At 44.3% G+C, this 21,724-nt stretch overlaps 2 protein-coding genes across 3 annotated transcripts in view; one reads left to right on the top strand and one right to left on the bottom strand.

The window, feature by feature from the left end:
- Positions 1-13,119: 13,119 nt before the first annotated feature.
- On the top strand, positions 13,120-18,159 carry LOC148225313 (uncharacterized). The gene is made up of 3 exons (XM_088170440.1): positions 13,120-15,385; positions 16,318-16,413; positions 16,563-18,159. The coding sequence occupies exons 1-3, from the start codon at positions 15,230-15,232 to the stop codon at positions 16,731-16,733; spliced, it is 423 nt and encodes a 140-aa protein (XP_088026566.1). The 5' UTR covers positions 13,120-15,229; the 3' UTR covers positions 16,734-18,159.
- A 66-nt stretch (positions 18,160-18,225) lies between these two features.
- TNFRSF11A (TNF receptor superfamily member 11a) overlaps positions 18,226-21,724 on the bottom strand; it is a 29,087-nt gene continuing 25,588 nt past the window's right edge. For both annotated transcript variants that reach the window (XM_088170435.1, XM_014872424.2), the window contains exon 10: positions 18,226-21,372. In XM_088170435.1, coding sequence (XP_088026561.1) covers positions 20,993-21,372 — 380 coding nt within the window. In that variant the 3' untranslated portion in view covers positions 18,226-20,992. The remainder of the gene's footprint in view (positions 21,373-21,724) is intronic.

Consider the following 21,724-nt stretch of genomic DNA (forward strand, 5'->3'; position numbering starts at 1 on the left):
AGTCTTCAGTCAAGTTGAAATATATCTCAATTCAGTGGATTATAACCAAATTACATACAGCTTTGCTCCAAAAGATTTATTCTTTTTTAGGGTCTTCAAAATGAATTTTCATTCCGTTTCTCTCTAAAACACACAGGTTTATTGACAGCATGTGTCGTTGTCTGAAATCCAACACGTTTCTTACTGCACCCTATTATGAATCCCTTCTCTCATCTTTCTCGGCTGAGCATCTCCCCCCACCTGCCCACTCTTTCCTTCATCTCCTGTTTCCAGACCCAAACCTTCCTCCCTCACCCTGCTGGCATGATCATCTTCATGTGCCCAGATCTATATTCCCCAGCGTGGGACAGAACCACTCTGAACACTGCTCTGAGGCCCTTACTCCTACCAGTATCCCAGAAACCCCACAGCAGTTTTCAGCTAGACTTTGTGGGCTCCTAAGCCACCTCTGTTTTGCTGCTGCTGCTGAATCCCTTTTCCTAGGATGCCTTCCCCGGCTTATTTCCTGCAGAGCCTCCCTGTGTACATTTGGGTATTTTTTTTTCTGACAGATATAATCTCAGAGGCAGCTCTCATTCATCCTGAAGAGCTGAAAATTCCTTTTACAGCATAAGAATTAATTCAGTAGGAAATCCCAAGGAGCAGCCAATTTAAATGTTGGTTAATTAAGGAAAAGTTCTTCTCTTACCTTAGATTTGATGCATCCATATACCCCAAACACAGAGTCAGGGGCTGAAATGCCTTCATAGGGCATACAGAGCATGCCACATTTGCGCTGTCAATACTGGCACTTTCCATGTGAAATAATGGGAGCAGTGAGACTATTTAGTCACACTTCTCTATTTGCATACCAATATTTCTGAGTTTTCACACATGGACTTCTGAATTTACCCTGTGACTAAGGCAAAGCAAAGGTACTTGCTAGAGAGGCAAGGCATGTCAGGAATATATTTGTACCTGTGACTTCTGCATTTGGGGGCTTTTCTCACCTGCAATGAAGCCTCCTAGCCCATTTAAACTGTGAAGGTTACAGATTTGTGGTTCAAACAGCCCAACATATAAGACAAGGGGTGACTTGAACCTTGACTGAGCTTTGGTGAATCAGGAGTTGAAAGTAATTAACTATGACCTAGTCTTTACCTCATTGGACCCAGTATCTTGAACCCCAGAGGGGATAAGGACTTGTAGAGAAGTGATTCTGTTTGAAGCTCTGTTGCCATTATTGTCTGGTTGGTTAATATTATTCGTAGTATAAACCAAATTTATTTCATTGGTAATGGTAAAACAATGCATCTATAAATAATGATCAACACCTTATGTAAAAATACTTAACACTGAAAAAAATAGCATTAATAACTTTCCTAAAATTCAACTTCCTGTCATTACAGAAATTCAATTTTAGCACTGTGGTGAAGACCCAGCAAGCAAAGCAGTAAAACTGTTATTAACAGGTTAGGGAAACCTTCCTATGATACCGTTTCACTTTTAAGTGGGAAACACGTTCTACTCAGAACCAAACTGTCTGCTTCTGGTTATTTGACACCAACAATCTAAATATCCTTTGATGGGGCCTAATGGGGCTTTTTGTATGCAAATTCCCACGGCTCGAGTAAGAAAGTGAAAGTGTTTATAGTACACGCAGCCAGGTGCATTGAGTATCCCGCATCTCTGGGACACGTTAGATCCCTAAGTCCTAGAAGAGCCAGGCGTGGAAAGGAGTCCCTCACCTCATAGGTAGCGGGGCCGATGACCAGGATACCCCAATCCCGGCCTCATAGTGAACAGTGGAAGGGCTGCTGCTCACAAGGAGGAGGAGGAGGACATGGGACCAGACGGCGGCTGTTTAGCTTGGCCGTCCTCACCTCCCGCGGCAGCCAATCTCTCTGCCAGCATCCAGCCGTTCCCACAGTAAGCCTGGTCTTAGGCTGGGATGCTTGCGTTCAGTTATTAATTTGGAGGTAGTTGAAGTTTTCCTGAGGAGCTCGAGCCACGGCACGGGAAGCACATATTTCAGCTTTCAGCCAGGGCAGAGAGAAACAGGATTTCCCTGGCAGGAGGAGGAAGGCAGTGGGCCTGTCTCCTGACTGGATGGTGAGGGCTGGTGGCAAGGCAAGGTGGGATCTTCACAGAAACCCTCAGGAATCCCCTCGTGGAAAGCCTTTGGCTGCCTAAGACACTAGGCTGGGACCAGATGCCCTGCAAGTGAAAACAGCTACTTAACACTTTCATAGCCTTCTTTATGTTCATTTTTAAAGCACTTTGCAAGAGGTGACTTAACATCAACCCCCTCCACAGAGAGCAGAAGCGGGCAGACGTGCCTGAAAGCACCTGGCAAATTAATGACAAAAATATAAGGAGAAGCAGAGGCCTCTCGTTCACAGGCCATGTTTGGGCAAAAATGAAAAAAAAATTAAGTAGATGAAAAGTAACAAAAGCACATCTGTCTGTAAAATTGTTTTCATAGGATCACTGAGCTGTGACTGCAGCTGATGTTGTTTAAGTCTGTGAGCAGACACTGGCTTTGCCATGAGCTCTCCTACCCTGAGGAACCACATCAGAAAGTCATTTAGGAAGAAGGGAAGATGGCTTAGATGCTGAGAACCTGACTTAATTTCTTCTTTCAGGGTGACATAAACCTTTAGAGGCCTGTATCAGCTAGATTGCAACTTGTTAATAATTGGTAAGTCACCACATCTCCATTTTGTCTAAAAGATGTAGAAGTCGAATTAGTGCTCTGCTCTATTGTTCCTTGAAGAAAAATAGGAATATTTTTATTTGTTTCAAAAATGGAGTATAAAACCCACTATTTTTATTTTAAAAAATAAGTAGACTTTTGTAGTTGCTCAAAGCCATGTAACACACGGCATGTACCATACACACAGAGCAAAAAACTCTACAAAATAATGCAACAGCCAAACGAATGCAAAATAACATCAGCAATGGCTCTGAGAGAAATGCTTGTCAGAATCACTCCTAGAAAAAGTCTGTGGCTGCTCTGCTCTTTTTATTACCAGAGAAGAGTTCGATGGCAGTAGAGTGAATCACGGTTTTATTTGTTGTGTAGCTCCTCTGTGGTACTGCCTTATGTCATTAGTTCACGAGTGAAGATACAACACTGCTGAACCTAACTGCACCCTTGCAGCAGCAGAAGCACTCCTGGAGAACGGAAGGGATAACTTCGTTAGCTCAGCCAGCAGAGGGAACTGCTAATCAGCACTAATTGCTCACACAGGGCTAACAGATATCCTACCAAGCTCAGTAAATACCCACTAAGTCAAGGCACTTCACACTTTCTATGCTGTGTCAGACTGCAGATGACCCGACAGATTCCAGCTCGGAGATCTCCCTCCGAAACACTCCTCCAGGTCTTCATTTCCCCTCACTCTGACCTTACGGCTTTCTCCCGGAAGGAGGGCAAGCTCTCAAGCGGTTTTGGCACAATGGCATTTCTTTCTCTTTCTGGTCAATTGAGTGCTCAGATAAATTAAAATCCTGCCTGAAAAACACAAATTCTTTTTCCTCCATATGTCCTCTAATTCTCCCCTAGTTATGCTCCTGTCCCAGATATTTTCTGCAAAGCATCAGCTGTACAAAACAAGGGTTAAATCAGGTAGCTCATATTTAGCCTCAACTTAGCAAAGCCAGAGGCAGGTTTAACCCACACTGACTGGCTTCACAACTAAGCTGTGATCTTGTACCACAGTGCCAGAGCCGTAACGCCACAGCCAGTACCTGGACAGGTACTGCTCCTCCAGAGTACCCTTTGTAATTCCTCGCAGCTTTCCACAGAGGAAACACATGCATAAGGTGAAAAACACACTTTGCTTAATAACAGTTGCTTCAAAAGCTCCGTGGTTATCAACAGCTAGTTAAGGTATGGCTTGGTTGCATCCTCTTCCCTACCTCACCCCAGGGTGAGCCAGTGGGCTTATTATCTTCCAACGTAAAGTACTTCACAGTGATATCAATTTGCTTCCAAGAAGACAAACAAAAGCAATCCCTTATGCCACTTCTTATAGCTGTCCAACTTGCTTTATTCAGTGCTCATCCTGGTATTTTATTTCTCCAAACTAGATAAAATAAAAGGTGCTTGCAATGCCTCCTCCCTGCCAACAGCTATAGCTCCCATTCCAGCAGGAGCAGCCCCACCAGCACAGCTGCACAAGATCAAGTGGGAAATGAAAAATCCTCCATCAATGGTAAGCACTCCAAAGGGGATCCATTGGATTGAGAACAAAGAAGGCATGCAGCAAAAAACTCATTAAGAAACTTCTGATGATCTTATATCTTGGAAGGCATCGAGCAGTAAGAGGAGCCAAAGGCAGCTGCCTCTTATACCCATCACCTGTGGGCCACCAACATCCTTCTCATGGCAGCAAGCAGCCGGAGCACAGCCTGTGTCAGCCACACCTTTGCTGCAGAAGCCATATAGAAACCCATATGGAACCTCCCTGACACCTCATTTCCTGCACCCCAAACATCCTAAGGAAAGGCTTGGGTAGCTGAAGACCTGGCCTGCTGCATTCACATAAAATCAGCAGGGGAGTCTCATTTGCAGGAATACAATGAATTAAAGTGGATGAGGTCCAGGACTCAAGTTACACTAATTATGGGTTTAAAATTAATGTAACACTAAACACCTGCTTCCTTCCAGCCTGAGAAAGATGCCTTGGAAGGGTGTTATGACTAATTTCTGCTTTTACAACCTTGAGAGGAAGGTGCTTTTACCATGTGAAATTAATTGCTTAGGTGCCCTCCCTGGGCTCTCACATGGAAATCGGATCTTTTGAAAAAATGAGGGAGTGAAAAGACAACAGCTGTAAGATGAAACCCATGATGGAATAAAGGCAGCACCTTACTGAATTAATTTTACTTTTCCCTGTAATACATCCCTGCTTGCCTTAGTAGTTATTCACCTGCTTAACCCTTCCTTTCCCATTGCAATTTATTTTTCCAAAACCTCAAAACTTTTCCAGCCTGGCTATTTTAATTTTTTTTAATGTTTAAAAAAATCACTAGTTAAGACACACAAAATGCTGTACAAACAGTACTGACAAACCTCACCCAGCCTACCCCCATCTCGCACTCTCCAAGGGAGTCTGTCTCTCTCTTTCCTGGGATATCTGTGTGGCACAGAGCTATCCTCCTCCTCCAGGCACCCTTTGTCAATCATGACTGTCACCAGCTAAGCAGCAGCCCTGCCTGTGCATGCAGCTTGGGAGCACAAGCAAAGCCACCTATACTGCATTGCATCTGGAGAAAAATTCTTTAGGGGACCACATGCTCAAAAAAGGGTTTCTGGGAAGATCTTTGACTGCAGTCTGGTGATACATTTCCCAGCCATCGTGTGGCACAGTGCATGTTCCTTCCTCTCCTACCTGGCGTGGCATGCAGGTCCCTCTCCATCTATCTCATGGCTTTTTTGGAAGGGCATGGAGGGGAGACAAAACCAGTCCTGCTTACTGATCTTTAAAAGTTCTGTAACTTGTGCACAGCCATAACACTCGGGAAATCAATTCTCGTTGGGACTGGCTCATGGCTTGTAAATATTACTCACCCAGAGCAGTTACCCTAGAATAGGAATTTTCAACATGTGCATGCACTGCCATTCTTATTTCTTGCAGCACCTTGTGCTTCCTGCATTTTCAATGCTGTGTTTCCAATTTTTCATGTGCTGTACTGCACCTGAAGGAAGACTTATTCCAGACATCCAACTCTTTGGGCAACTTGGAGCAGCTGCAACTTTATAAAGAAAAGTAATTATATGTAAGAAACAATTTGCTTTTCTCTTTGCTGGCTCAGTAAGCTCCTTAGTAAGGTGGGAAGAGGGATCAGCCACTTAGTATTTTGAGTTTGACCAACTTGGCCTGAAAACAGCACCACTATTGATGTCTTAGAAGTCACTGGTTCTCCATGGGGCAGTACTTAGAAATCAGAAACCACCTGACTGTCTTGCAAGCATTTTCTCATTTAAAAAAACCCAAAGACAATAATGAGATAAATCCTCCTCATTCTGTGAGTAGATTTTCCCCAAACTGAATAAAATCAGGTCATTGGTTCCAGCTCTACACTAACTGTTAAACACCCTTTGCTCCCCCACTGCCACATTTTCAATATGTTGTGAGCCCAGAAATATGTCCTTGATAGAAAAGTCAGTCAGTCCAATGGCCATCAGTCCGGGGAGAAGGGGAGTGGGGAATCACTCCCGTCTCAAGCACTGGGAAGTCTACAGCTCCAAACAGCTGCAGTAGAAAGGTGGGAACAGGCTGGCAGGTTTGACTGGAGGAAGTGGCAAATTCCAGAGCCAAGAGAGAAAGAACCCTGAGTGACTGAACTCAGGCAAAATAGTTAAAACACTTAATTTTTTTACTTTTTGATGCTATTTCAGTGCCTCCGTCTGTAACATCTGGTTGCCTTAGATACATGAGGTAACTACGGCAACTAGTTATTACAGGGAGAGGGATAAGAAATAGATCAACATTACTGAATTTGGCAGGCTCTAAAATAGCTTTTCTGTAAAGCAGAGGCAGATGCAGAGGGTACAACAGCACTGTGGGGCAATGAAAGGCAAAGGTGGCCCCAGGAGGACAACATCCTGGCATTAGGCTGCTTAAGCATCTGGATGTATTCATTACCTCTTTAGATCTCCTCGCAGCAGGATTACTGGCCAGAGTACCAAAATACTTGCGATGCTCGAGGGGGTTGCCCAGTATTTATACTGGAGCTATCTTCACTTTAAGTTTTCCCACCCTCACCACCCTAACCTTCTCAAACCTCTCCCCGTCAAAAACAAGGAAGGTGTTGGGAAGTACTAGTTGTCCTCCGTGGATTTCTAATTAAGAGGGGATTATGAGGTGAAAAGCTGTAGTGACCAGAATCACTGTGAGCCTGAACACACATCCTAAATATCAACACTTTAATGGCACAACTGACACCATGCCTTGGTGATGTAATGTACTGTAGTGCACAAAACAGATCATAAAATGATGCACAGTTCTCCTTAACTGATCATTTTAGTGCTTTTCAGAATAATTAGTTAATCTGTTGGAAGGTGAGCAGCTTTCAAGCTGAGTTGTCTTCCCTGCAGAAAGTCATTAAAGGGCACTGAAACACCCCAGTGACCTCCTTGCTCCAGACAGTAGGGAGGAGTGGGTGTTCCCAGATTTGAAAGCAAACCGTCCAAGACTGCCAGAAAGACATGTTTGTGCCTGAAATGTCTGACTTTTTTTTTTTTCCTTGGCTTGCAGGAAAAGCTGTGTTAATAAATCCTTAATAAAAGATTGCCTGAAAAGCTGAATCCATGTGCTGTGAATGTCCTTCACCAGGATTTTTTCTGCACAGAAATTTTCCCTACATAGCTAGGACAAAGCCTTCGTTTCATATTTGACTCAAAACTACAGACATTTACAGAAAGAAGCCAGCACCACTGTTTCATCTGATGCATTTCATTAAAAATACCTCTAAGATCAGAGTGTTACAATAGCCAACCAGCCCCAGTTCTGCAAATGAAAAGCATCATTCACTAATCCTGGCAACACTATATTCCAGACCACAAAGGGCGCTGCCTTATAATATTGTTTACATATGAAATCCGAGTGTCTAAACTAGAAAGTCCCCACCTTTTCACCTCAGCAGGCTGCTCAAGGGGAGTCTGCAAAGAGTTTTGCTTCCCTTAGGGTGTTTTCCTCATTAAACAGGCTAGTTGGTAACTAACATAAGTTTGTATTTTTCCCAGCAGATTGCCCTCTTGGAATTCTTTGCTATCTGTCTTCAGAGATGAGAACTGGTTAGATGAACAGAAATGAGATTCAGTCTCAATAAATGTAAAGTAATACACGCGGGAGGAGTAGTAAGAACATTTTCAAGTACTTTAAGGGCTCTAAACTAACTGCCTCAATTTCATAAAGTGACCCAGGTGGCAACACATAGCTCAGTGAAAGTCATTGCTTCACATGCAATCAAAAATGTTGACAATATATGAGAAGGCTTAAAGAATGGGCTGCAAGTAAAAAAAAAAAAAGAAAGAAAATATTTTAAGACCATTTCAAATGACTGAGCACTGCGCAGACTGTGGTATAATACTGTGTATTAACTGATTAAAATATTTCAGAAAAAGTATCACAAGGGTTCATAAAGAATAGGAAGTAAGAAACCTTTCCAATTAAAGAGTGATCTGAAGGAGTGAGAGTGTATTCTTTAGGAAGCAGAAAATTAGGAGGGGGCCTGAGAGCAAGCATGAGGAATGAGAAATTATCTGGCGGTATCAAGAGCTTCTCATTTCCCTTCTCTGTAATAAAAAGAGGGAATATTCATGAAATTAGAAGATGGAAAGTGCACAATATCAAGAAGGAAACACTTTTACACAGTCCATACATTTTAAAATGCTGTGGAAATTGCTGTGAAAGAGTCTAAGAGGTTACTGCCTGGATACCCTTTCCTATTTTGTACCTGGACTGCAGACACTGGAAGGACCATGTGCTGGCTCTCTGGTCTCCCCCCCCATCACTGGTTGAAATCTTAGCCTGAAAGAAACTGAATGAAAGTGGCCACGTAGCAAGATGTATGAGGTCTGACAGCTGGGAGCTGGGGCACACGCTCCACTCCACTTCATTATGGGACTGAAAGCCAGCAACAGAGAGGCAGTAACAAGAATGTGATGAAACAGAGCTGCAGCTGCTGGCTCAGCAAATATAGGTCAGAAGTACAGAACCTTAATCTATGGAGGAACCGTGAATGTCAAAAACATAATCAGATTCAAGCAGGATTACAAGTTGTGTGGGTAACCAGAGCCCTAGGAGCTCACCTAAATTAACTGATAGAGAATTTATCTCTTTCTGTGTAGATGCAAATGGGACTAAGCAGCAAGACCTTCTGAAAACACAGTGACCTTATCTGAAACCTTAGAAAAATTGCAAACTTTTTCCACCCAGCAGGCAACATAGTTCCAAGACCTTTCAACAGCGGTGTTGCAAGCTCACTTCTGCAGTCTGCTGTTCAGACACTGTTAGCTGGTGGGTGTTTGAAATGGGAGGGCGAGTGGAGGAATGGGGTCACAACACCACAGCTTGGCATAGAGGAGCAAGTCATTGTTTTGGGGGATACGATCCACCAGAATACTGGTGCATCACTGTAGGCTAAACAGGGGTGTGTATATGTTAAACAGTGAGCATCACTGCGAGCTAAATAGAAAACAGAGAAGCAATCTAAAGTCAGACAAAAATTACTCAGAAGTCAAATCTTTTTATCTGTGGAGAAGTTCCTTTTTGACAAGTCAAACCCATCTTTAGAGCTGTATTCCCTGTAAAAGTGTTCAAGGTGACTGCCTCACTGTCACCAAATTGCCTGTTAATGCTGCAGCCACTGAGGAAGCTGTGGAGCACTGCCAAGGGCAGGTTTCCTGCTGTGGGCTGGAGGGGTAAAAGGGCTGTTAACAAAGCAGGTGCTTGGGGGAGGAGCAAAAATATCAGGTGAGGAAACATTATGACTTCTACTCAGAAAGTAAAATACAGGCTTCAGTTTTGTGAGGCCTTTCCAAGAGCATTTCTTTCCACATGTGCCATTATTTATGTGTGGGCCAGTCACACAAGCAGTGCTTCTAAGTGCAGGACCCCTAATGATTCCAATGGGAAAGTCGTATTTGGGCTGCTTGCAGAATCCAGGAGTCATATCTTGCACATAACATCTTTGTTACTTTGACAGCCTTAGGAAGGGATAAGCTGCTCTAATCAGACATCCCTTTCGGGAGGGAAAGGAGATCCTTCAAGTCTTGCTCTTCGCAGACATGCGTCTTTCTTACTGTCAGTCTGAAAAGTGACATTGATTCTTTGTAGTGGAACCATGATTACTTAATTTGTAGCCACTGGAGCCCATTGCAAAAAATTCTGAGAAAAGAAGCCAGGATTTTCACAGCTGAATTGAAAAGTAGAATGAGGACAGGCAGAAGAAGACCTAAGTGTACTCAAAATGGAGTGAACAAGCCCCACCCATCCTAATGGGATGAGGGTTTAAGCCCTCTCAAGGAGCAGGGTGAACTAAGGCTATTCCCCCAAGATTAGGCTCTTCTTTATAGTGCCATACAGAGTGGTTTGAACTCTACCCACCTTTGGTCATTCCCTGATATCTGGGACATTAAGCTCTGCTTTAGTCTACACAGGCACAAGAGCAGCCTGGACTTTGTGTGATGAGACCTGCGTTTTACATGGGATTGGATTATTGAGACTGGTTTGAACACAAAGAAACCAAGCAGACTCTTCCATGGCCACTAAGGTTATGAAGCTCACCAGCTTCCTGTGTGACACCAAATGGTTCACCTCAGGTGAGTTAAGTAGTGGGAAAAGATGTTCAACCAGAAAATCTTTCTGGCACTTTTGCCTTTAAATCTGTATGCATGTAACTTTGGGGAAAACAGAGAAAAATTATTTCATAATTAATGTTTTTTCTTTAGAGTTGTATACCATGTATTTCCTATATGCTATTAATATTACTTCTCAGTATTGCAATACAACATTCACTCTTTAACCAACCATGCAATGCCTCTGCTTTGTTAAAAGGAAACCCAAAATTCTTGGTGTTGTTCTCGATAAATTTTGAATCTGTTCACAAATATTCTACTATTTTTTAACAGTGTGTGATTGCTGCTAGTGCAATGAAAGACTATCAGGATATTGCCAGGCTGCCAATATTTGCTTTAAAAACGTAATTTCTTGTAGTAGCTGTATTACATTTCTATGTCTGGATTTTGTTTTGGTTTTTTTTGGCTGCAATATATAGTCCTTGTTCATAAATTTACAGTCTTATATGCAGTCTTTTTAGTATATACATATGCTCTTCACATGTAAGCTAGATTTTAGGCAGACATCATGTTTTACAGAAATGGAAATGGGATAAAAACCACACAAATTTATTCCATCTTTAAAACCCAGAGTATCATCATTCAGACTCAAAAGTGGAGAGGTTATAATAGTTATAAAAGGAATAATTTTCTTTGTGCTGAGTTTATTAAGCAGAATGCAGTTCTTACTTCAGGAAAGTAGGCCTGGGTTAGACTCAGCAGGAAAAAAAATATTTCCATATAGTAATTTTCAATAAAGTAAATTTTAAGGGATCTTTCTCTCTATTAAGAAAGGGATCTTTTTTTTTTCTTTCAGAATTTCTAGTCTCAAAGGCAGCTCAGAAATGAGAAGACTTCTAGGAAATTATTTCAAATGGAGGCAACTCTTGTCCCAGTACAACAAGAGTCAGATAAGAAAGCTTTAATTCTAGTACAAAACAGTCTTTGACTTCAAAGGTTTAATTTCTAGCTGGCACGGGACCAATAAAACAAATCATTTCCTCTTTAGATTTTGTTTTCTACTAATTGAATGTCTGTTCTTGTAAAGCATGTTTGTGAGTGGCACACAGTGCTGGCTGCAGCCCAGCTTGCTGAGCTCCTGAGTTTATCCATTTGGTAAAATACATAATTACGTGCATTGTGTGCATGGAGCCCAAGGTCCCACTGACTTTGTCAGCTGATAAGATCTCATTTTAAGACCATCAGCATCTGTTCATAAGTTATTATTCCTCCCATTCAGATTTCAGTTACGTTATTTGTTGTGGCTGTTTATCCTCGTTGGCTAAGGATTTCAAAGCGGCCTCAGGGATTTAGATACATTTTCCATTTTGAGTCCTTATTTACATTTCTTTGAAAAACCCCGGTCACCCTATCTATAGACTTTTGTTAAGCTCCATGATAGCAATCCCGTGGGCTTCGGGCACATTTCTACATTTCACTTAAGGATTGGTCAATGGGTGACACAGGCTAAAATATGTATTTGAAGAGCATAGGAATAGTATATTCTCTTTCTATATAGTGGCCTGAAAATGAGAATACAGACTTGAACCACGGCAGTGGTGACTTACTTGAGATAGCAGGAGGAATTATTTAGCCATAGAGGAAGTTACACATTGGATTATGTTGCCACAGGATGCTGCAGTGTTTCCATCTTCAAAAGCAGTGTGGCCAGCAGGTCAAGGGAGGTGATTCTGTCCCTCTGCTCCGTGCTGGTGAGACCCCTCCTGGAGTGAGGCATCCATCTCTGGGGTCCCTAGCAGGAGGGAAGGACATTGACCTGTCGGAGCAAGTCCAGAGGAGGCCACCAAGATGATCAGAGGGCTGGAGCACCTTTCCTATGAGGAAAGGCTGAGCGAGTTGGGGTTACTCAGCCTGGAGAAGAGAAAGCTTTGGGGTGACCTAGTTGTGGCCTTCCAGTACCTAAGGGAGCCTACAAAAAAAGATGGAGAGGGACTTTTTACAAGAGCATGTACTGCCAGGACAAGAGAGAATAGATTTAAACACAAAGTTAGGTTAGATATTATGAAAAACATTCTTCACTCTGAGGGTGGTGAGACACTGGAAGGGGTTTCTTAGATAAATTGTGGATGCCCTATCTCTGGAAGTGTTCCAGGCCAGGTTGGATGAACCTCTGAGCAACCTGGTCTAGCGGAAGGTGTCCCTGTCCATGGCAGGGGGGCTGGAACTAAATGACCTTTAAGGGCCCTGCCAACCTAAGATGTTCTCTGGTTCTATGACTTTAAGGGTAGATTATACAGTATTTTACGTGCAGCCGTGTCTCCTTTCAGGCTGGCTCTTCAGGACCCCTCTGGCCCTGTGGCTGTGCAGTTTCACACAGCCCGCAGGCCAAGTGCTGCCCGGGGGTGAGGCGAGGCGAAGACTGCTGAGGACACAGAAGGCAGGGATGGCTGGCCAGGAGCTGAGGGCTGTCGGCCGGGCTCCGCTGGACGGACAGCAAGCAAGCTCTCCTTCCTGGCTGCTGGGAGAAGCCGTGCAGGGAGAAAGCAGCCTCTGGAGAGAGGGGCTGGTTGCAGCCGCGCCGTCCCCCCGGCCCTGCTCCGGCCGCCGCCGCCGCCTCCTGAGGGCACGGCTGCCCTGCGGCGCCACCGCGCGGCCCCGCGGGACACGGCGAAACGGGAATGGCCACGGCTCCCGAGGGAGCGAGCGGGCCAGGCCCGCCCTGCCCCCTGCACACTGCGCCGGCTGACACACGGACACGCAGACAGACACACACACACACACACAGATACACACACAGAGACACACACACACACACGCACAGAGACACACACACACACAGACACACGCACACACACACACAGACACACACACACAGACACACACATAGAGACACACACACACACACAGACACACACACACAGAGACACAGACATAGAGACACACAGACACACACCAGACACACACACACACACACACACACACACACACGCCCACGGCTGCTGAAGGTGTCACATGCACCTACCCGACAGCAAAAAGCGATCTTCCTTATTTTTGCATGCAGCGCTGTCAGGTTAAAAGCTCGGATCAGCTCCGATCTGGCGCTGAAGTTATCACACACGTCACACTGGCTCCCTTCAGGTCTCCGTGCACGCTGGTGGCGTGGGACACACACCACACCGGGAATTCTAAGTTTCCATTTTGATCACATTGCTCAAACATGAGAATGAGTCACCCACCGAACTAAAAACCACGACCTTTGTGTTTACACCGAAAAAGGAATGACAAGCTTAGGACAGGGAAAGAAAACTAGAGGGAAATAAAAAAACCCCCAAAACCCATAAAACACCCGAACCCAGGCATACCTTTGCTCTTTGAAACTCAGTCAGCTGATGTAATTCACATGCAAGTTAAAGAAGTCATGGCAGTGACTGGGTTTGTTTAGTGTACCTGCACGAACTCCAAGGGAATCATGTCAACAGCTCTGAAGGCCCTGCAGCAGGCATACATATTCTGGTCACAGTAAAGCAGGGCAAAGCCTTTTGTGTCCGCTCACCCAGTAAAGGAACCATGTGAGATATTTTATTTAGAAATAAAGTCCATCTTTAATTCTGAGCAATCCTGCCCCTCAGCCATCCTCAGCAACACACAATTATCCTGTAAGGGAAAAAAATGCTGGCATGGAAGAGTTGTTACTGTCAAAGTAACCAAAAATACGACGATCCAAAAGGAAACAAGTCTTATAAGACTTAAAAATTATTAATGGGACAGAATTCTTGAGTGTGTTTTTCCACCTCCTCCTAAGTAAGAACAAAAAAAACACTAAACTGATTTCTAGTATTTTTCATCAACAAACCACCAGCCATAGTACTTCCTACAGAGCAGACAGAAGTGTACTGTGGTGGACTCGAATGGAACCTATCAAAGAATACGACTTTGAAGAGAACGGACTCAAAGGGTATCAATATTTATATATAGTAGGCCAGCCTGACTGAGAAAACCCAAGCATTTAAGTGGATTTATTTTTTTATGTCTCTGTCATACTTGGAGCATCCCTTCTGACAAAGGGGACAAAACCCTGGCAATGATTGTTTTGTGTAAGTGAAGACAATGAACTGGACAGGTTTCTAATATATCCCTGAAGTGTAGCCCATGCAGCAGACAGGCTGGATCTATGGGGTGTGGATGAAAAGAACAGGGGTTGCAGGAAACATTTATGAGCAGTCTGCAGAGACAATCATTAGAACTACTCATACCATTTCATTCTCCAATACATTCAAAGAGTGTTCTCAGAAGAAAATTTGGCCATGCACCATGGGCAGCTGCATTTTTAAGTGGAAACTCCTGTTAAATTATAATTTTTTATAGCATGAGCTCTACCATCTGTTGTCTAGCTCATTTATGACCAGCTAAGCTTGCAAAAAACCCAACAAGGAACTGAAATGATGCAAAAGGCAAATGTCCCTGCTGAAACTGTTTTGTATTTCCCAAAGGGAGCAAGAACTTTTGTGCTTGAGTGGCACCTACAACACTAAAAGGGAGACAAATGAATGTTAGAACTGAACAAAACTAGAGAGAACAAAGAAAGTAAGCTGCTTCCTAAGGATAGGTAATTGAGAACTGTAACAGGCCTGCTTGCTAAAAACACCTAAAACACCTTCTAGATACTCATTTGAGGTGCTTCAAATAACTGAGACTTTGTATAAACAGCCTTCCATTATAATCCAGTGACGATCAATAGGAACAGCCTGTTGAGGCAGTGGAGGCAGTGGTTTCAGTTCATTTTGTATTCACTTTTTTTTTTTTTTGAAAGAGAGAGACACATCCACAGGCCTGATTTCATCTGATGGAAACCCTGGATGAGTTGCCAGCTGCTTCTTCCCCTGCAGGACAGAGGAGACTGAGGTCTCATCGGATAACACCTGGTACTGGACACTGGGAATGAAAAAGCAACCAGGATGCTGCTGGCCATGCTGCACTTTCCAGCAGCAACAAGTTGCTGTCTGCTCCCCACATGTCTATAGGGCAGTGGGATCTTTCAGCCTCTGCTCCTCACACCAGCTCTGGCCTTTGCCTCTCACCCTCCCCTTCTTACAGGTGGGAAATCTGAAGGCCCATTCCCAGGCACAAGATAAAATTTATTGACCTATAACCAGACACAGGCACAACAGTGGGGAACTTGGTAAAATGTTAGGTTTTTCTATCATTTTAGAAACCAGCTAAGGAAATAGCTCTATTAGAAAAAAATCAACAGCTTCCAAGCTTTTGAGGGAAAATAGAAAAGGGGGAAGAGGGATTATACTCTACATAAAAGAGTGATTTGAGAACATGTGCAGGAGGACAGATCAGCTGGGTGTCTTTGGGTCAAAATCAGAGGAGTCCCCGTCAAGGCAGTGCTTGTGGTAGGTGTCTGCTATGGAAGACCTGATGTGAAAACAGATAAAATCTTCTCAAACAATTGAAGACTGGCAGTGGAAGCCTTGGCTGCACTGATAAGATTACCCTAAGGAGTGTTAAGAAGGTGACTAGCAGAGTAAAGCCCAGACCTTCATAAGAGCAGAGTTCATCTTGCTCAGAGAGCTGTCAGGAGGTATCCCAGAAGTCTGCCTTGAAAACCAAAGGTGTTCAGGAGCACTGGGAGACATTCAGACAGCATTCTCCATGCACAAGAGCAGTCCATCCACCTAAGCAAGCACAGCAAGAAACCAGCCTGGTTAAACAGTGAGATACTGAAAGAACTCAGATGCAAAAAAAAAAGGAACATGAGAGTGATGGAAAAAGGAAGAGGCTTCCAAAGCAGAATATAGAAATATCACTCAGGCATGCAAAGATGCAAAGAAAAGGTTAAAGTCCAGCTGTAGCCTGAGCTGGCAAAAGATATCAAGAATAGCAAGAAGTACTGACATCCTGTATTGTGTGTTAGCAAGCAGGACAAGGAAAAGCTAGGTCCCCTGTTGAGTGGGGTTGGCCAGTTAATTACAATGACCGAGGGAGACCTGAAGATTTTCCTTTATGCCTTCTTTGCCTAGGTCTTCGTGAAGAAGGTTATGCTTCCAAATCTCTGTGGAATCAATGATGAAGCAAACAACAAACTGCTGACAGTGGAGAAGGCTGAGTTAGCTGAGGTATGTGTTGGCTTCTCCCAGTTGCCTTCTTCTTCTTCATGCCCAGAAAGAGCTTCCAGGAGAAGCCACTCCATAATTTTTCAAGGTACTCAAGTGAGATTGACTCATCTGTAATTTCCCAAATCTCTTTTTTTTTCCTGTTTTTGTAGATGGGCGTAATATTTGCCCTTTTCCAGTCAGCTGGGACTTCCCCCAAACTCCACGACCTGTCAAAGATGTTGCAGTGTGCCTCTGCAATGATGTTGACAAGCCCTCCCAGCAGCCTTGGATGCTTTCTGCCAAGTCCCATTGACATGTATATGTTCCACTTGTACACGTAGTCCCATACACTCCTGAGCTCCTTTGCTCTCCTTGGAAACCTTTCCAACAGTTTCCTGTGAAGCTGAAATAGTAGTAATTTCATGTATGACCATCTGCATATATTGTATAGAAATGTGAGACACCAACAGAAACATGATGGAACAGACCTGTCAACTTTGCTGCAAGTAAAAACTGGTGCAATGCCCAGGGACCGACCAAGTGTGAGACAGGCTAAGAAATGAACCAGAAGAGCTGTGGTAATCCTCAGCCAAAACAAAGAAACCATAAGTCAACTAGCCAGAAGAAGAAGAAATAAAAAAGCAGTGTTAAAACACATCCGACTGGACGCTTTGGCATCCTCACCTACCGCAACATGGTTCCTTAATGTTATGCGGTCATTGCCTTGTTCAAAAGCCAGAGAGAATTGGAATAAAGCATTTTTTTCACAAAGTTCATGCTTATGAATGCTCACATTTTACAACACAACAGATGTTTAACAATGTGACAAGTCAGCTGGAGAGCCTGAAGACTGGAGCAACACTGCAGAGATAACACAATCATCTTGGAGGCCACAACCAACTTTGATGGTGGCAGAAGGAAAAACAAGAAACCACACTATCAAAGTGAGAGCAATGAGAAACCGGGGTATATGCTGGGGTCTGCCAAGGTGCTGCAAAGTGAATTCTCCATTAATGGTAGATTATTTTTACAGGGGCACTGCTGCCTAATGTGCATGAAGGGATCTGATAAAATGAGAGCTCTATTAATGAGAGCTCTGATAAGCACAAAGACATCTTTCAGTAGGGTTCTGTTTTATGATAGACACAGGGGTGTAATTGCTCAGATACCATCAACATGATAAAAAGGAGGAAACCTGAATGGACAAGTAGAAATGGCATTTTAGTGGTGCTACTCCCAGGAATGCTGTAAGTCTTACAGAGTAACTTCCAGTCTCTGTGTGAACACGTAGCAAAGTACACAGATTAACAGCCATTACTGCCTATATTGATCTTCAATGCCATATTCCATGGAGATAAGAAGGGCTGCTCCAAAGTCCTTGTTTTCCCATGGCTATATGCAGAATTACTCCTGTCCTGTCAGGGCTGAAAGTGTCTGACTTTCAAGAACACCTAGTATATCACCAAGGACAATTCATATGACTCCTCAAACTAAGAGACTTGTAAAAAAGCATGCTGTGCAGGAGGAAACTTCAGGAATGAGCTGGAATCTGCGCCTAGCTCTCAGCAGTAAAGCATTACCACACCAGGTCTATGAGAGCTCCTATCTGGCTCAGTGCAGGTGCAGAATATGCATTGCAGAACACACTGTGGAAGGTAAGCACTTCTTGTTAAAACAATCCAACATACAGAAAATGTTACAAAAGCCTAACTAGGAATGTAATTATACTCACATTTTGATCTTTTTTAAAATTTTCTTTAAACAGACAGAGGCATATAATAATGCATTTTATTTTCCCTATTTATTCAAATAAAACCTTCACCTTTTCTCAAATAGGTATTTCAGATTTTTATTATCATTAATTATGTGTATTACAATAGCAGCCAGAAGCCTCCAAATTAGTGCCCAATGCATAGGTCCCTGTTGTACAAACAGATGGTAAAAACCACTCCCAGCTCCAAACTGATGACAAGTGAAATCATGAGGATGAAGAAGTCCCTTTGGGATCCTTGTCTAAGGAGTCAGGCAGAGACCCAGGTAGCATGCAGTATGCTAATGGCTGTGATACTGTTTTTTCACTTTAGAATAGAGTCTGGAGGAAGAAAAGAACTGGGTCTGTTGGTGCATCGTGTTTCCCATACGGGACTCATTTCTTCATGCTTGCTGATGATCCTAGTTTCAATCCTTGCTCATTGTGAACCTGAATTTCAACAAGCGAAAAATGTGTTCTCATTGAGGACACAGTAAATTCCCATTGTATCACTTCAAACCAGGATTTTGAGCCTACTCTCTGGTGGCAGTTATAAACCAAGGGAAGAAAGAAGCTGCAGAAGGAGAAGAAGACTGACTTGGGTAATTTACCCAGAGATGAGTGCAAGAATTCAGTCCTGCCTGCCCTGTAAATGGGTCTGGTTGTATACTTTCCAGCAGGACTGATGTCTTAGAGAATGCTTTCCAGAAAGAAACAACTGAAAAAATTAAGATGAAGTGGGAAAATATCTATACCACTCTGCCTGAAGGTGATGGTGGTTCTGCTTTCTTGTCCCCACTAGTGCCTAGGGGATACAGAACTACTCCAGAAGAGACTAGAAAGAGGTTGGAAAAGATCCAGCAGAAAGACAAAATACCACAGACAAGAGAGCCTCAGTTACACACCTTCAGAGAGGCAGAGGTAGCTTGGACCATCACTGAATGGGACACTCTACCTGCCTGTCTGAGTCAAGGCTAGCATGATCTAGTTTTTCGAAGGCCACATAAAGGTGGAAGTGATACTGATTGTTCATTTGCCCTTTATGCCAGTCACCCAAGAGAGAGTCTTGCACATTTGTATTGAACTTTACATCCCAGATATATAAACAATGCAGAATTATTCTCCTGAGAGGTGAAGGTGGCTAAGACCATCCTTTTGTTTTATGCATGAGAAACTCATAGTGACAGAGTGATCACCTTGTCAGCTTTATACATGCTCTTTCCCCACAGAACAGTACTACTGCAAACAGCAGCTATGCAGTGAACCCCTCAGCTTTAAAACCTTCCTGGGGAGAAGCTCTCCCATCTAGAGACCTTTCCCACCAGGGAAGCCAAAGCTATACTAGGTAAGAGATCCCTTTGCTGTCTGGCAGGAAACAGAGCACTTGCCCTTCTGAAGGCTCTGTCTGCAGACAGATTCCTGCAAAACTTACACCTGCAGGAGAATGTCAGAAAATTATCCCTTGTCAGAAAATCATTTAAAATGTTATCTTTTTCTCTTGGGAGTTCCTTGAGACTCTGTTCCCTTCATCTTTCTCTCTACAGTGGCTGCTGGAGAAGGCTGCAGGATATTGGACATGAACCAAAGCCAGCTGAGTAGCCAAGATTCTCTTCTAAATACAACTACTATTACTCTTTAATGCTAAACCTTTGGTCCCATTGCTCATCAGCCCTCAGTGTGACAGAGGCTACACTCTGACTTCAACTACACAGGCCAAGTTCTGCAAATAGCTTCATGCTACCTAAGTAAATCTCTGCCTATTAATGAAAATGGGCAAAGGGAATGACAAAATTGTTTGGGCAGATAAAAGAATGAATGTTTGAACCTGACCAAATTCTCCATCTTTGGAGATGTAATCTCCAAAATAATCCTTCCCTCTCCTGTAACTCAGGAAATATCCACAGCTGGTTGTCACAGACCCTTTCTCACCTACTAGCAGCTTTGTCTTAAACTGTAGTGATGTTACTCCTGCAGCAGTGTACCAGGCACATATCACTCTCATCTCCAGAGGTTTGAACTCCTCTGGAGAACTGCAGTAAGGCAGAGGTGAATCAGGGTCACTATAAATACTCTTTGCTCGAGACTAATCTGGTATGCTTTTGAGGCATATCAGCTGTATTTTGCATGTTATCATCCGCTTGTGGCAGCATTACACACACCTATTTATACCCACAAGTCAATAAGGGGCAGCCCAGGACCTTGGCTCTGGTGCCGATTTGGGACTGGAGTGTCTGCTTCCTTGGGGGAAGATGGGAAGGGGTGATGCCACCTGCCACATCACCACAGGGAGGCAAAGGTTGCAGCAGCACCATGGCTTCCTTCCACCTCCAAGACCCAGCAAAATGGGTACAGCTAAGCTGCAAAAGAAAGCCCAAGGCAGAGCTCAGGGGCCCCCATGAGTCCGGTCCTTGGCCACACCATCCCCTCCCCAGGAGCATCCTGCACACCTGGCCAGCAGTGCTCTCCTCCTCACAGAGTCCCCACGTCAATCGATCTCAGCTCCCTTTTGCCACCTGCCAGGGAGAGGTGGCAGGGAATGGGGGGCAGGCAGGGAGCCCATCTCCCTGTCGGGGAGAGGAGAAAGCCCTGCTGCTGCTTCTGCAACAAGGGCAGTGTGCCCGGCTTCACATGTGCACCTGTCCCCATTGGCCACCTCCACCCACAGCACCACCACCGACATGTACACCATGAGGGTCCTTTCAGCTGTAAAATTTTCCAGGAGACACCTAGGCAGCAACAGTCTCCCAGTCTATCGTGACACCCAGGATTTTGGCAGCACGGCAGCAGCCCCACACCTCACTGGGGGCTGTGTGCCGGCGCCCTGGCCTGCAACGAGGACACCGTGTCCCCTCAGTTCAACACCTTCTCCGAGAAGTGTCCCAGCTTGCCTTCCTCCTGCACGGGCTGAGAGGCTTGTCCACCGCAGGATGGGCCTCGCTCCTGGGCCAGGGCTCCGCCAGGCCACCGTGGCCCCCCGCTGCCCGGGGCCGGGCGGGCGCCCTGCAGCTCCGCACACTTCTCCTTGTAGTGCTGGGCATTGCCGGCGAAAGTCTCGCAGCGGCTGAGGTTCTCCTCCTGCACCGGGCTGCCCACGTTCTCCTCGCTCAGCCCCGAGGCCGCTGCCCCCTCCTGAGAGTTTTGGCTAAGGTAGACAACAATGATGTCGCCCTTGAAATTCATTACTTGTCCACTTGAAATAAAGGTGGAGTTACTGTTTCCAGTCACATTTCCTAAGGAAGGAGGGGGAGAAAAGACACACATGATTAATATTTTCTGCTCACAAGGTGAACATTTAGTGCAGTGAACTTAATCTGCTGTGGTGGCTTTGTTCTTGTTCCATTATTTTTTTCCCCGTGACATGAGGATGCTTTTATAATCAATGCCTTCCACTGGACCTTTTCATTATTTCCATTTTCGTCTTCTCAGGACAAAGTCTGTCATACACAAGGAGCCTGTCTGGAAGGGTTGGAAACATTTTCCCTCTGAGCTGTGATCTGGGAAGCCAGAGAGAGGGTGATGATCTCTTGTTCCCTGTGCTGCCTGATGCACAAAGCTGTGTCCAATCTGCCTCTGCCTGCGGTT

The sequence above is a fragment of the Sturnus vulgaris genome, chromosome 1, assembly GCF_052056855.1.
Source record: "Sturnus vulgaris isolate bStuVul1 chromosome 1, bStuVul1.hap1, whole genome shotgun sequence".
Taxonomy (NCBI): domain Eukaryota; kingdom Metazoa; phylum Chordata; class Aves; order Passeriformes; family Sturnidae; genus Sturnus; species Sturnus vulgaris.

Excerpts from the sequence above, each read along its gene's own strand:
- LOC148225313 (XM_088170440.1), top strand. The coding sequence starts at position 15,230 with ATGAAAAAGCAACCAGGATGCTGCTGGCCATGCTGCACTTTCCAGCAG. Across the intron at positions 15,386-16,317 it reads TCACCCTCCCCTTCTTACAG|GTCTTCGTGAAGAAGGTTAT; the intron begins GTGGGAAATCTG and ends TTCTTTGCCTAG. Across the intron at positions 16,414-16,562 it reads AGAAGGCTGAGTTAGCTGAG|ATGGGCGTAATATTTGCCCT; the intron begins GTATGTGTTGGC and ends CTGTTTTTGTAG.